The sequence below is a fragment of the Magnolia sinica genome, chromosome 12 (assembly GCF_029962835.1).
Source record: "Magnolia sinica isolate HGM2019 chromosome 12, MsV1, whole genome shotgun sequence".
In the NCBI taxonomy this organism is placed as follows: Eukaryota; Viridiplantae; Streptophyta; class Magnoliopsida; order Magnoliales; family Magnoliaceae; genus Magnolia; species Magnolia sinica.
In genome coordinates, this window is record NC_080584.1 from 16,534,202 (window position 1) to 16,549,163 (window position 14,962).

The 14,962-nt window shown below is 38.4% G+C and overlaps 1 protein-coding gene across 4 annotated transcripts in view; it reads left to right on the forward strand.

Annotated features, from left to right (window-relative positions):
* Window positions 1–14,962, forward strand: part of LOC131221018 (DEAD-box ATP-dependent RNA helicase 10) — a 31,133-nt gene that overhangs the window by 8,796 nt on the left and 7,375 nt on the right. For all 4 annotated transcript variants that reach the window (XM_058216086.1, XM_058216090.1, XM_058216088.1 and 1 more), the window contains exons 5-7: window positions 2,598–2,660; window positions 7,555–7,629; window positions 9,337–9,456. In XM_058216086.1, coding sequence (XP_058072069.1) covers window positions 2,598–2,660; window positions 7,555–7,629; window positions 9,337–9,456 — 258 coding nt within the window. The remainder of the gene's footprint in view (window positions 1–2,597; window positions 2,661–7,554; window positions 7,630–9,336; window positions 9,457–14,962) is intronic.

Genomic DNA, 14,962 nt, shown 5'->3' on the forward strand with positions numbered 1-14,962 from the left:
TATTCATGAAGGAGCTCTCATGTCGGAGGCGGAACATCTTGACTATTTTGGGTCTTCTACCAATGCATAAATGATTCCGGACTCCTTGCTTTCCTCTTTAAACTTCTACCAAGTGATTTTTGACCCTCGCCTTCATTAGATTTGGGTGTTTTATTGGGTGCAATGCGATATTAACAGATGACGTTTTATTGGGTGCAATGCGATATTAACACTCTGCTTGAAGAAGGAATATGTGTTAGTCCGAGTCAAATGCACCATATCTTTGTCCCACAATCATAAGTCTCCCCAAAAAATGTGGCATGCATCCATGGGGATCATGTCACATCACACCTCATCCTTGTACTTAAATATAATAGAGAATGAAACTAAGCACTTGGAGTTCACCAAAGCTTCTCTCCCTTTCTTGAACTAATGAATTTGGCATGGACGTGGATGCTTATGTTCTTTAAGTTTTAATTTATTCACCATTTTTTGTGAGGCAATGTTCTTATTGCTCCCATGTCTACCAAAATTGTGTGTATCTTCCCACCATAAGTGCAAGTGGTGCGGAAGCTATTGTGTTGCAACCATCACCCTCCCATTAATCACATGAGGTGTTGATAGCATAGTCTATTAGATAACCAGTGACTTACCCTTATCATCATATGCATTTGTTACATCTTTCCTAACACGCACCCCATCCTCATATGCATGTTCTTCATATTCTGTTTCATCCATGACTTTCATTTGGTTGGGAGTGTCTTCAACATACTTTCCTTCCTCGGCCCATTTCACTTCAATTGTGGATTGATGTTCAAGACATTGAAAAGAGTGAATTGTTTTGCCCTGTCTTGGGTGGACTAACCCCTCGTTCATAAACATGTACCCTTGGTTGGAGTTTAGTTTCATTGTTGGACGTTGGCCCATCCTCCCTAATCTATGGGAGGCCTTGTGATTGCCCTACGTGGGAAGTTAGTATGCTGCCCTGTTGTTGATGTCGTCTCTCAAGTTCCCAATTAATTATCTCTTCAACTTTCAACTTTCAACTTTCAATGCAATTGTATATGCAAGTTTTGATGCAAGTGTACATCTTTGATAAAGGTCACGTGTATAAGTTACGAGTATGAACTTTCTTTTTAACTTCTTTTTCATATTTTTTCAAGAATTTACTTTCTCCTTTCCTTGATTAATATGTTTGGCTTGGAGATCGATCCACCGTACCAACATGTGATCAGAAAATTTCATAGCTACTAACTTACATTTGGATTGTCCACAAGTTTTTGACTGCAGCACCTTTTCCACCTGCTTAGTTAATCGATAAAGTCATCAACATGCAAACGACGAAGGAATTTCAGAATTTCCAGTTTAATTCTAGGCTATCTATCATGTTCCAACGATTGATTCAATTATTTGTGTCTTCACAAGCCTGGGCTGCTTTTTGGTGGTTAGGACCTTGGTGGGGACCTTCCTCAACTTGTCCATGTGCTCTACCTTCAGTCTTTGGATTTGCCACTTGATTAGTAAAATTGCCTATTGCATGTGTGAGTTGATCTACTCGCTCTATGAGTATGTGGATCAATTGGGTTACTTGCACAAGCTCTTCCCATGTTACCCTTTTCGAAGATATTAGCAGATGGTACAAAAATAAATCGAAAATCCCCAATGTTGACTCGCTCTGATACCAAAATTGTGCAATCTGGTTGTTGAGTCGACGAGATCTCAATGCCCAATTCATAAACAAATGGGTAATAATATACCCACAAGAATATTTGAGTAGAGAAGGAGAAACAATTGATATCAAACTTCTTCTCTTACAATACTAAAGAAAACTTGCAACCTCAGAAAATGTGGAATGCCTCTCTCCTACACTGCCCTCTTATAGACCTAAAAGACAATCTCTATGAATCTCTAATGAAAATCCCTCAACTATTACCTTTTTGTTTGGAGCCCCCCCCCCCCCCAAAAAAAAAAAAAAAAAAAAACTATTAGATTGATTTCAAATTAATCTCAAATTTATTTAAGATAATAAATAAATAATTTTATTTATTTAAGATGATAAGAATCCCATCAACAAAGATTTGGCCTAAAATAGCAAAAGAAAATCTATTAAATACTCCCAAAATCTTCAGTCATATTTCCCACATCTGCCCCCTATCTTCAACAAATGGCAAATGTGACCTTTGACATTTAGGCCCCAAAATTTGCAACAATCAGCCCAAAATTAGCACCTGCTCGGCCCTATGGTGGACCATGGGCGTACATCACCTTCCTGCTTTGGCCTCCTAGCCATTTATCCTGCACCAAATCTGTTGTACACTTAATGCATTATATATTAGCCAATGACTGTGACTCGATTCTTTATGGATTGAGGAGATCCCCCCACCCCGGGCCCCTCTCTCTACTCTCTAGTCTCTACAAAGTTTCAACACCATATAATGTGAAAATGTTTTTTAAATGTGTGATCCTTTAGTTGTGTAAACAATCTATGCATAAGTGAATGATTCTTAAAATATGCATGCTGTCCCATTTAACTATTTGAAAACCAGTGTTTATGGTATTTCTATATTTTTGTTTCATTGTTGTCTTTTATTCTGGATAAATAGTATAACTTTGTGCAGGTTGTTGGAGGAGTGGACATGATGCAACAAGCAATCGCCCTGGCAAAGCGACCACATGTTGTGGTAATTTTCTTTCAGGGTACTATGTCTTAGGTCATTCCTTGTCAAAACCGTGTAATATTTTTGTTCTAGCTTGCCTGTTTTGGACTTAAAAAGTTTTTTCTTTGTGGAGGTTGTTTAACTGAGATTATGAAATAGCCTGATACTTGATCTTTTACTTGCGTATCCATATCATGTTTGAAAGAGAACAGTGACATCTTTACTGCCTGGTTGTATTTGTACAGTAATTTGTTGCCGCCTTGGTGTTTTCACTTTCTCTGAGACATCTTAATTGTTGCAATTTTAAGTTTCAAAATTATATGCAATGAAGCAGTATCACTGTGCTGTGTATGTGGTGGGTGTCTTTATTATATTTTCAATAACCATATACCTTTCAATTTTTATTTTTATTTTTTCAATAACCATAAATAGTTGCATATTTTACCATATTAGTCGGAAGAAGGGCTGGTTTTGGATCATGAATTGCTCGGCCCACGTCCCATTTACAGCCAACTGGCATTACCATTATATAAGGACAAGGATTGTTATGAAATGGAAAGAAGGAAATGGCAACATGCTGCCTATGGGAAGTACTGGCCTTTTTTTATACTGCAAAATGGTGTTTGTAATCTATAATATAATGCCACAGTGGTTAAGAAAAATGGTTTTGCTGCTTTTAGTGGTGTTAAACGACTACATGGTGCTAATCTTGAGGGGCTATGAGAAGCTATAATAGAGAGAGAGAGAGAGAGAGAGAGAGAGAGAGAGAGAGAGAGAGAGAGAGAGAGCCATCATCTTTTTATTTATAAATAGTCAAAACATGAGAGAGAGAGAGAGAGAGAGAGAGAGAGAGAGAGAGAGAGAGAGAGAGTAGCCATCTACTTTTATTTATAATAATCAAAACATGAATTGGTCCTATGGGCCTTATTCAATGGACTTGTGAATGGTTCCTATTGGCGTTATTCAACTTTCAACCTTCAATACTCCCTCAAGCTGACAAGGACTAACATAATCAAAACCTAAGTAAGAAATTTTTCTCTAAGATCCCCCCTCAAACTCAAGGTGCTTTGAAAAGAGGAACTTGACTTTGGAGTGGCACATAAATGATTTCTCAAAAGCAGAAAAATAAAAAAAAAACTAGCACGATTGCGGAGATGAGTAGTGCTGGCTGTGACGAGAGGCGGGCAAGCGGATGAGAAGTATAGGCGATGGGATGACCAATGACATGATGTGAGCCACTAGAACAAATAAGAATGGATTGGCCAATATAAATGACTTTGAGGTAACTGCTTAGAGTAAACAAGCCCAGTACAATCATAAGTCTGAGTCAATGTTGGGATAATCACCCAATCCAAACAAGCCCGAACCAACTGTCGGGTACATAAACGGGTCTAGGCTAACTACCTAGTATAAATACTGGTTACATCACACATGTTGACAATGAGAGACTGAAACAAAAAATCTGCTAAGTCATCAAAGGAGGTGGTGGAGAAGAGGCGAGCACACATCACATAGAAAGAGACAATCCAGTCAAATACCTCCAACCTGGACGTCCAGTAATACCTCCAATCATTTAGCAAATAACAACAAATCCCTCCTAAAAATGCTTCAAAAAAGGAATAGAAAAAGAATTTTCAGCAACATCTTCAACTGGAAAGTAGAAAAATCAGCAAGAGCTTCAACCGCATATCAAAGAGGCTCCAAATCCAACAAGACATGATGCAAAACCTTAAAAAAGAAAAAGAAAAAAAAAATCCAGCCATAAGCCACCCCCCTCGCACGAATCACAACGAGTTGGTGAGGTAAAGGCCGCATGACTCTTGAATTGTAAAAAGAATGAAAAAGAAGAATGAGGGTGAAGGAAAAGGGATTAATAAGTTGTGTAGGGAAGGAAGGGAACCACCACTTATTGAAGAATGAAGGGTGAAGGGAATAGGTTTAATAAGAATATGTTGTTAACTTGTTGTGTAGGGAAGGAAAGAGGGAAAGATGAAATAAATGAAAAAAGATTAGGAAGGGAAGGAAGGAACCGTCCAAGATTATAAAGGGAAGGAAGGGAAACACTACTTACTGAGAAAGATTAGAAGAATAAAACTCATAGAGCTAAGAGGAAGAAGATGGAAGGAAAGAAGAAGAAAAAGAAACAAATAAGGAAAATAAGGGAACCACCGAGGAAGGGAAATACAAAAAAAAATAAAAATAAAAATAAAAATAAAAATCTTCCCTAATAGAAAAAATCAGCAAGCCCATATAAAGCAACACAAAAACCTGCATCAACGGGAAAAAACCCAGCAGACCCTAGCCAAGGCAACACAAAAATTTGCTTCAATGGGAAAAACCCACTAAACCCTGGCCAAGGCAACACAAAAATCTGCTTTAAGAAAAAAAATTTCAGCGAATCCTAGCCAAGGCAACAAAAAAATCAATTAGTCCGGAAAAAATCTTCAAAAAAAAGAAGAACAGGAAAAAAAGGTGAAGGGAAAAAGAAGAAAAGAGAGAAAAACAAAAAGAAGTAGAAACCCTATGAGCACTTAGGCTCTGATACCATGTTAAACGCCTACATGGTGCTAATCTTGAGGGCTTATGAGAAGCTACAATGAGAAGAAAAAGAAGTAAAAGAAAGACGGAAGAGAGAAACAATGAGATAGAGAGGAGAGACAGCAAGAACATGAGATGATTAGGATGTATTGAAATCCTAGCCCTCTACTTTTATTTATAATAGTAGAAACGTGAATGGGCTCTATGGGCCTTATTCAATTATCAACCTTTCAAACACCACCCCCCCAACTTGGAGCATCTTAATGAGGCCCAACTTGGAACAAGGGCTAACATGATCAATCCCAAGAAAGAAAAAAAATTATTCTCTAACAAATGGTTTCTTTGAGATAGAATAAACAGACTAGAAGAACTAAATTGTGGACTTTCCACCTAGAAGGTAAGTTTGCAAGCAATTTACAGGGTAACAAGTGGTTTGAACAAATTCAAGCTAGAAATGTTGTATCTTCATCTCTATGAGTAGAATTTCATGATCCGGCATATAAGACATGTACCCCTATTTGTTTTCTTATGAGAATTAGAATGTTTGTTTTGAAACATGTACCCTCATCTGTTTTGTTATGAGAATTAGAATGTTTGTTTTGAACTAATTTGAAGCTAGTTGTGAAAAGTCCTGAAAATGTGAAACACTTTGTCTTAACTCTTCATCAAGTGTATCCATGCGATGTGAGATGCATCAGTGATAAATAGAACAAAATAACCAAAAGCCATAAGATATAATGGGAGCTAGTTCTTCCCTACACCTCATAATGAACTGAAGAGAACATATCATTTCTTATCAACATGACTTGGATAAACAATACGATTAGAGTCGTACACGAGTCGAGTTAGCTCGTTCAGCTCGCCTGACTCGACTCGGAAAAGCTCGATTTGCCTTGGCTTGAAACTGAATTCGGACCGAGTCGAGCTGGTTTTTTGGAGCTTGGAAAAAATTTCGAGCTGAGTTCGAGCTTGCCCGAGCTCGACTCAACTCGGCTCGAACCCCAACTCGAATCGAATCTACTCGGTGACTCGGTCATTTTGATCTTAATGTTGCTCGCCGGGTGTTTGATGAAATGCCTCAACAAAGTGTTGTTTCTTGGATTGCCCTTATGTTAGGGTATTCTCGAAATGGGTATTCGAGGGAAGAATGAAGAAACAAATCTCCACAAAAAAAAAAAAAAACAAACTTTCTATTGTATGATTGCCCTCATATCTTGATCTTGATGCTGCTCGCCAAGTGTTTGATGAAATGCCTGCAAAGTGCTCTTACTGATTTGCATTTGAAGTGTAGGAGATTGACCTATGTGTTTGAGAAAATGTCACTCAGGTTGGAACTCGGCTCAAGCTGCTGACCAAATTGAGCCGAGCTGGCCGGTCAGGTTGGAGGACTGAGCCGAGTCGGGTTCGAGCTGGGGTTGGTAGCTGGCCGAGCCGAGCCGAGCCGAGCAATGCCAAGCTTGACTCGGTTCGACTTGTGTACAAGTCTAAGTATGATGATGTTTAGAGAGTTAACATTTTTCACATTGAATCTCAATGTCATTGCAAGAATCAACGAGAGATTGAAATGAAGGCTTCATAATTGACATGGATGCATGGCTAAATTGTCATTGCTACCCATGGCGATCCTCATAAATTTTCTCGCTTTGTGGCGGGTCTTTTGATAACTTTTATAAATTGGACTACTAATTAGACGCAGAGACATTCCATGTTTGGTAGTGTGAACAATTCTCATATTTTTGTTTCTCTGTAAATGGAATGAGCTTTTGAATGGTTCTTTCTATGGAATTGGAGGCAAACAATACTTGCTGTCTCATTAGCTTTTTCATCACGGAGTTTATACTTCATAAAATTGTGTCTTTTCGCAAAAGTAATGAGCTTTTCTTTCGTTCTTTCTATGGGAGCATACACTCTTGCACACTTTCTTGGTAATCATATTTATGGCGTGGAATTTGTGCTTCATAAACTTTTGGGTTGAAATGAGCTTTCGAGTGAGTGAGGGAGGGAAGGAGGGGATGGAGATGAGATTAAGATTACATTCAGTGATTTTCACGGCGAAGCCCACTGTTGCTTGGCATTAATGTCCAACACGTTTAAAGATGTTGGCATAATGGGGATGCATGCGATCAATTTTCTCTCTCTCTCTCTCTCTCTCTCACACACACACACACACACACACATGTATGCATCTCTTCCATCTTGCATTTTATTCCAGCTGGTTATATTTTCTCTTGTTTTATACCTAATTTTCTAGTTCTGCATGATGAGCCACTTAGATTTAAGGTTTTGCTTAGAACAACTTTTCTGCGAAGCCATCATCTCTATGTCCAATGATACGATCTTATTTCAAATGTAACATACAATTTCCATGGTGATGTTATAGGTTGGAACTCCAGGGCGCCTTTTGGATCATCTATCCAATACAAAAGGTTTTAGCCTTCGTACGTTGAAATACTTGGTATGAACTACTTATTTATTTTCACATCAGGTCGCATACATTATATGTAAATTTTAGCTTCATTGATTCTAATTGGAGAGTCATCGTTGGAGGATTATATGATTTTTCACTGAGGATAGGCATAACATTCTCAGGTTTTTAGTTCATGAAGTGGGTTTTCAATTATCCAGGCTTCCGGATTGTTGATCTGATGGTCCCGGGTGGACCCTGCCACAATAATCTTCCAGAAGCAGTCCCAGCTATCCAATGTTTGACCTTTTCCTAGTCGAAATGCAGACCATCTTGTATTTCAAGGGTTAGGACTTCCCACCAATGGAATCTTGGGGCATGGTCCATCCACATCAGGGCCCATCTGATCAATGATCTCGATTATTGAACCATTAGCTCTAGTTGTTCAAGCTGAAAAATCTGAGGATCACGTATTCTTCTTCATTGTAGTAACACCAGAAAATCATAAATTCCAAGTTTTGATTGTTATGAAACATCTGTTTTGGTACTAGTTGCCTTGTAATATATCAATCACTAAAGTGTTTCTGGTATAGCTCCTTGAATTTATAAATGCTTTCCCTTGATTATGTGTTCTAGTGCCATTTAGCTGATTCATGGAAGAAGAGTCAACCTCAAGTTTGCTGGCTCTATAAAAAATAGTGTACCATATTTGGTTTCCTTTTCTTTATTACCTTGTTTATTCTTTTTCGATAAGGACAAAAAACATTTTTGGAAAGAACATACATATAAAAGCAAGTACATCCCCTTTATGCAGAGCTTGTCTTGCTACTTCAAAAACATTGTTGGAAAGAACATACATATCAAAGCGAGTACATCCCTTTTATGCGGAGCTTGTCTCGCCACTTCTTCTTTGGCTTAGATATAGCTGTCAATGGGCCAAGCCTGGGACTGGGCCATGACAACTCAAAATTTTGAACAGGGCCAGCCCAACCAGTTCAAAATCTGTGCAAAAGGAAACCCTAGACCGGGCTGGTTAACAGCACAAGGTTTAGGTGCCTGCCAATCTCAATAGCTTCTTCAAGTACATGAGCAAACATAATGTTTAGTGAGCCAATGTTTGAACCTAATGTCACATTATACACACACAAAAAGGTTCAGGCCTCGTTGAAAAAAAGGATAACATCTAAGCATCTGATTTGGCAATTGCTAGCCACGAAGAAACATTTCTGTAGTCACTCACATCAAGATTTCTGGAGAAGGCTGAGGGAGAACATGTGCAAGCCTTCCTTAAGAGCCTAACATGATCATGTTATCCCAACGACATCCCATTTTGTATGGGGCAAATTGAATGAAGAACAATTGGAATTGAACTTTCAAGCAGTTCTTCATGCGTACCTTGTGAATGAAATAATAAAAAAAAGGCTATGCAAAGAAAGTAAATATTGCCTTGTGAAAGGATGGAAAAACAGGCTATTGTGGCTGATTTAGACTTCATGCCTAAAAAACTTCAGTCTTATCTATGTTCACTGTAGCTTCTTGTTGTTGTTGCTCTTCTTCTTCTTCATCTTTTTTTTTTTTGGGGTCTTTTCTTTCTTTTTAGAGTTTCGTTCCTTTGACATATGGCCATTCTAAACCCTAACTTCAGTTTGGTTGTGGTTCTGGTGTCACATTTCCCTTTCTCGAATGTAGAAGTGATACTCCACAAATATGACTTTATTTTCAATTAACTATCATATGATCTGTCTGTATGTTGGGCAGGTCTTGGATGAGGCAGATAGGTTGTTGAACATGGATTTTGAGAGAGAAATTGACGAAATATTAAAGGTTATCCCCCGGGAGAGGAAGACCTACTTATTTTCAGCGACAATGTCCAAAAAGGTAGACTTGCATTCTTTGTAATTTGTTTCCTAATGTCAAAAATACATTAGTTGATATTCTGTTAATTTTTAGTTGATATTCTGTTAATTTTTATACAATGTTTTCAAACCCAGACCAGAGGCTGACCCATTTTTGTGCTGGTCTGTTAAACCAGTTCTACCACCTATCCAACTGGGTAAACACCTGGTGTCATCATGATGTCAAAACAAATTAATTAAAAATACTACGAAAAAAATTTGAAGGCTGACGGTTCCAGTCTAAGCAGTCTGGGTTGAAAGGTTCAATGGATGGTCAGGGAACCCATGTGATTCGAGTTGTTTGATTCCAAAAAGGAGTCCTATGGCAACGACACTTAGGAAGGCCATGGGTTCTGGTCAAAACCATTCTGGGTTTTAAAATGTTACTTTCCTGTGGACCTTGAGTTTGTGTTCAAATATGAAAGGCATTCACCTTAAAATTTTTTTTTTTTAAAAATAAAATAAAATAAAAAATAAGAAAAAATAAAAAATTACAAGACTTTATTGAAAAACACCAAAAAGGTGCACCCACCATAATCCACACAAAAACAAAAGCAAACAACCCAGCTCAAAGAAGAGGAAAATCTCTATGAGCCTCTCTATACAAGAAATCCAACCCACCAAGCAATCCTTAGCCCTTTTGATGATCAAAGACAAGGAAGAGTGAAACATCTCCCATTCTTTACCCCCCAAATAGACCAAAGACCAGCTAACAAAGATAATTTCCACACTGCCCGCTTTTGCTTGACAAGCATTTCCCGATGCCATGAAGAAAACAACACCTCCACTGAACCCAGAATCGACCATGCAGCAACTCCACTGAACCCAGCATCAACCATGTCATGCCAAAGTTTTCAAGGGAACTAGCCCAAATCTTGTGAGCACACTGGCAACGAATAAACAAATGATCCACTCAGAGTCTCTCATGCACATTCATACACACATTTGGAATTATCATTGCCCCTTTTTGAAGATTCTCGATTGTCAATACTCTTTTCCTCCCAACCAAATAAGCAAAAGCCGCCACTTTCAGGGGGGAGGATCCATAGTTCCAGATGAAAGAAGTTTTGGCAATCCCACTCTCCTCTTGACAATTGGAAAACATCTTGTAAAAAGATCACATCGAGAAGTTTCCTGAAGCCTCCTTAAGCCATCTTAAACGATCTCTCTCCATCTGTAGGAGTGATAAGATGGATACTTTCTAGGAGCAACAGCAAGTCATTGATCTCCACACTAGAAAGGTTCCTATGACATGGAGGAAGCCATGCCAACCCGCCCTCATTGATCGGGAAGCACCTAGCATCGGGATGAAAGATTTAAGTTTTGACATTAATGAACTGAATGGATTGAATGATTTAAGTTTTGAACTGCATCCTAAAGTTGATGAGATGCATTGGCCTCAGACTTGTGACTTGAGGATGCTGAGGAAGGCTTTCTTCTTGTAAGATGGACTGAGGCACATTTCGAGTTATTGGCAGGTAGTCCTTTGGATAGAGATTTGAGGATGGTTCAAGACGGGAAGGCAAACCTTAGGGTGAGATCTTTGTGGTGGCAATTTTGGAATATATAGGCAAAATTTGTCTTCAGTAATTAATGTATACCAACATTTGACAAAAGTTTTGTTAGACGGGAAATTGCTAGGCAGAGATTTGAGATGATAAGCTGTTGCTTATTATTGTGTAAGAGTCATTCTTGAAATGAAATCTGTGGTTTGTAAGGAGGCTTGTTGTGGGTGTGTAATAGACTGTAAATATGAAAAGTTCAAGTGGCGGTTGGGAAGCTAAAATGCTACTAGCAGTTGAGGGCATGGGGCTTGGGGAGGGCAATAGTTAGTGCAGGTGATGAATTTACAAAAGTGATGATACTAAGTGGGATATGCGAAGAAATAATCTTTCAGTGGGTGTGGTTTACGAGGCTTTCCTCCATTTAGCCCCCCCATAGTCACAGGAAAACTTGTGGAAGGATTTGAGTTGTTGATGCCTTCAGCCTTTGCTGAGTTGCTTAGAGATCCATGTTTCAAGATTGGGTGTTAATGGGTGGTTGTGGAGTAGATCATTGGCTTCTTAATACTAGAAGGTTCCCTTGGTGTCAAGGATGTCCCATCTAATACCAAGATGGTTCCCTTGGTGTCAAGGACGTCCCATCTGATACTAAGAAGGTTCCCTTGGTGTCAAGGACGTCCCATCTGATACTAAGAAGGTTGCTGCTTTCAAGGGAACCTTCTTAGTATCAGATGGGCAAATTTCAAAGCTTTAGTACATCAGAAACTAGTGGATATCATTGATGAGATTCTGTCTCATTATTAGATGTTGAGTATTTCCTTTCATTTCACTTTTAGGGCTCGATTGGGAGCTTGTAAATGGAAGAAAACGGGAAATGGATTTGGAAGTAAATGAATTGGGAATAAATGGCTTACGCATTTGCATTTGGATGGGAGTAACCGAAAAGCATTTGAAATCAAAATATTCTGTTTGGATTGGGAGTAAATGGGAGGAATTGTAATGCATTTGAATTTTTCAATATATTCACAAGAATATATGTGATATCCCAAATCAGCTTGAATATCCCAACTTAGTGTACATATGTGATATTTAATAGAATGATTGTAATAAGCCCATTGAAATATACACTTACGCCGAAAATGAGGAAATTTCAAGTGTTGGGTAGGCCACAAACATAAGGATCACGAACAAGCAACTTGCCAACGTTTTCTAACCATCTATTTAGATGGTCATCCTTTAGACGGTTTGGATCATTCTTTTGGTGTGATTTTAGTGGTGTAGCCGATATTTGCTTTGTTTCGGAGTATCATTAGTGCGATACATGTACGGTGGACATGTGCATAGCTGCATCTTTGTTTACACGTGCGACTCTCCAAGGAAGCTCAAAAAGACATTTCACCCCATTTACTTCCAAATCCTCTCTTGTAGAGAGGATTTCATTTACATGCACCTTTACTCCCATTTCATTTCATTTACATGCATTAACTTCCATCCAAACACACCTCAAATACCATTTACCTCCATTTACTCCCATCCAAACGGCCCCTTAAGGAGGCAAGTGATTTGGTGGACTCCTTGGCAAAATAACGAAATGTCAAGACCCAAGTCTTAGGAATTCTTCTTCCTTCTTCTTCTTCTTCTGTTTTTTTGTTTTTTTTGTTTTTTGTTTTTTTTTTTGTTTGTTTGTTTGTTTGTTTTTTTTTTTTTGTTTTTGTTTTTGTTTTTTTTGTTTTTTACCATCAACAGGGATTAACGGTGGCAATGGGCTGGGTAGCTCCCACCTCGATGAGACTGACTTGGCTTTGGGCCGGGCTTGGGCCTCGCATACGTGGCCCGATCAATTTTCGGGTTGGGCTTGTGCTCAAGTCATTTTAGCCTGATCTGACCTAACTTGGGCTGACCCTACTTTATATGTACGCATGTTAAATCTTACAAATATGCCATTCCGATCCTAGAATAGACAAGCCATCCATCTCGAATGTAGTCCGTTGCTTCATTTATCTAAAATATCTATTTCTATTTGAATGGATGGATTCATAACATTCAAGCGAGAAATAGGGATTTTATCAAATTTCATGCTGGCTTTAGCCAGGCCTGCGCCCAACAAATTTTTTCGGGCTTGAGCCTGGGCTTGCTATGCTTAGCTTGTGTCAGGCTTGGGTTGGCCTAAGGGCCTTAGGTCTTGTGTTGTGCTAGACGGGCCTAATGTGGCCTGGCTTGGCCCAAACCCAGCCCATTGCTACTCCTAATGAAGATCTTATCTTATACCAATATATTAACTCAGGTCTATTTTTATTATTTTGTTTTTATCTTTTTAAATATGTTCGTAACCAAGTTTGCTGAGCATGGCTTTGCAAGGTTTTGAGTAATGGTATCAATTGCTGTGTTGGCTGGGCCCAGAAATGATATGATGCCGGGCATACCAGATCTGTGTTGGCCGAAATATTTTCTTTGGCCAAAAAAAAAAAAGAAGAAGAAATTTTATCAGGAAAATAGGAAAAACTATAAAACACTGGAATATATCAATTTTTAAAATTGTTTTAACATGTTCTTGGATAAGAATGTTGTATGTCAGTTTAACCTTGTGAAAGTCAACCAAATCGGCCCTAATTCATTCCCCTTTAGCTTTTCCCAAAATGGTTCATTTCACTTTATTCATCAAATATCACTTAAATCTAGTGTCCTGAATCTTCTGATCCCCAAAATAAACCTAGATCTAGAATAAGAATGTGTTTTTAAGCTTCCTCCACAATTGAAATGAAGAAACATAAAAATAAAAAAAATAAAAAAAATGAAATGGGCCCTTTATGGCTGTATTGACTGTATACATGGTTTAAGGAATAGTCCAAAACCAGTATGTATCGCCCAATATGTATTGGGATGGCTTGAAATCGCTCGATACATGTCACGCTCTGTAATTCGGAATACATAGTGTGCACCCTCAGACCCGAGTTATGGACTATGACTCATATACAATGTGTACTTAAATCAAGTATTCATACTGTTTTCCCATAGGCATAATTAAAATGTACTTAAGTTTATAAACTCAAGCACTCATCAGGACATTTCACCTTCAATTATTCCAACCTTTCACCCTATACTAAGCATTCATACACACCAACCAATTAAAGAATTCAATATCATTCATTTCATATATAGTGTATCTTTATAAGGTTCGAATCATTGTACTACAACCCACCCATTTGGGGCTTTATTAAATTGTAGCCAACTCAAAATAAAATAAAACAATCACTATTGAATCAGTCTTGAATTACAAAGCATGACTAGAAGAAATAATGTTAGTTCCATCCCACAAGGTACTGATTCAATGCATTCAGTTCTTTTTCTTCAAGATAGGGCCACTGCCCTCGAGGATCATCCACTGGTTCAGCCTCCTACCCTAGAAATTGGGTGACTGTTTCATCTTCAACATGACCTGTACGGTTTTTCCATCAATATTCGTCAGCTGGTTAGGCCCAGTGAATGAACCCATCATGGTTCACGCACGTCATAAATAAAATAGAAAATGTATGAATGTCATGTGATGCATGGTGCATGAATGCATTAAGTGGGTTGATCAGTCCACTTGCTTGAGTTGGATTCCATCAACCCATATCCACTTCTCTCTTGGTATGCCTCCACTATCTTGGTTGGCTTCCACACATTGTGGGCATCCGGGAATTGTTCTACAAGAGGCTTCTCTCGAATCCTTATTATAGGAGAGAAAAACCTAGATAAGGCAATCTTAACAAAAACTTATTTTTTTTTGAAAAAATTAGCAAAAACTTAGTGTGGTTGTAGAAATCAATCCTCTGACCTCACCCTCAACCGAGAGTCGCGGTGGCGATAGTTGATCCCTTGACGTCTCTCTCAACTAAGAGTGTCTCCACCCACTAGTTAGGTGATTTCTTTTTGCTCTCATTCAAAAAATTAAATTTATAACTATTAATTATGATTTTAAAGTGTACTGAAATTCAGGGTCTTTAC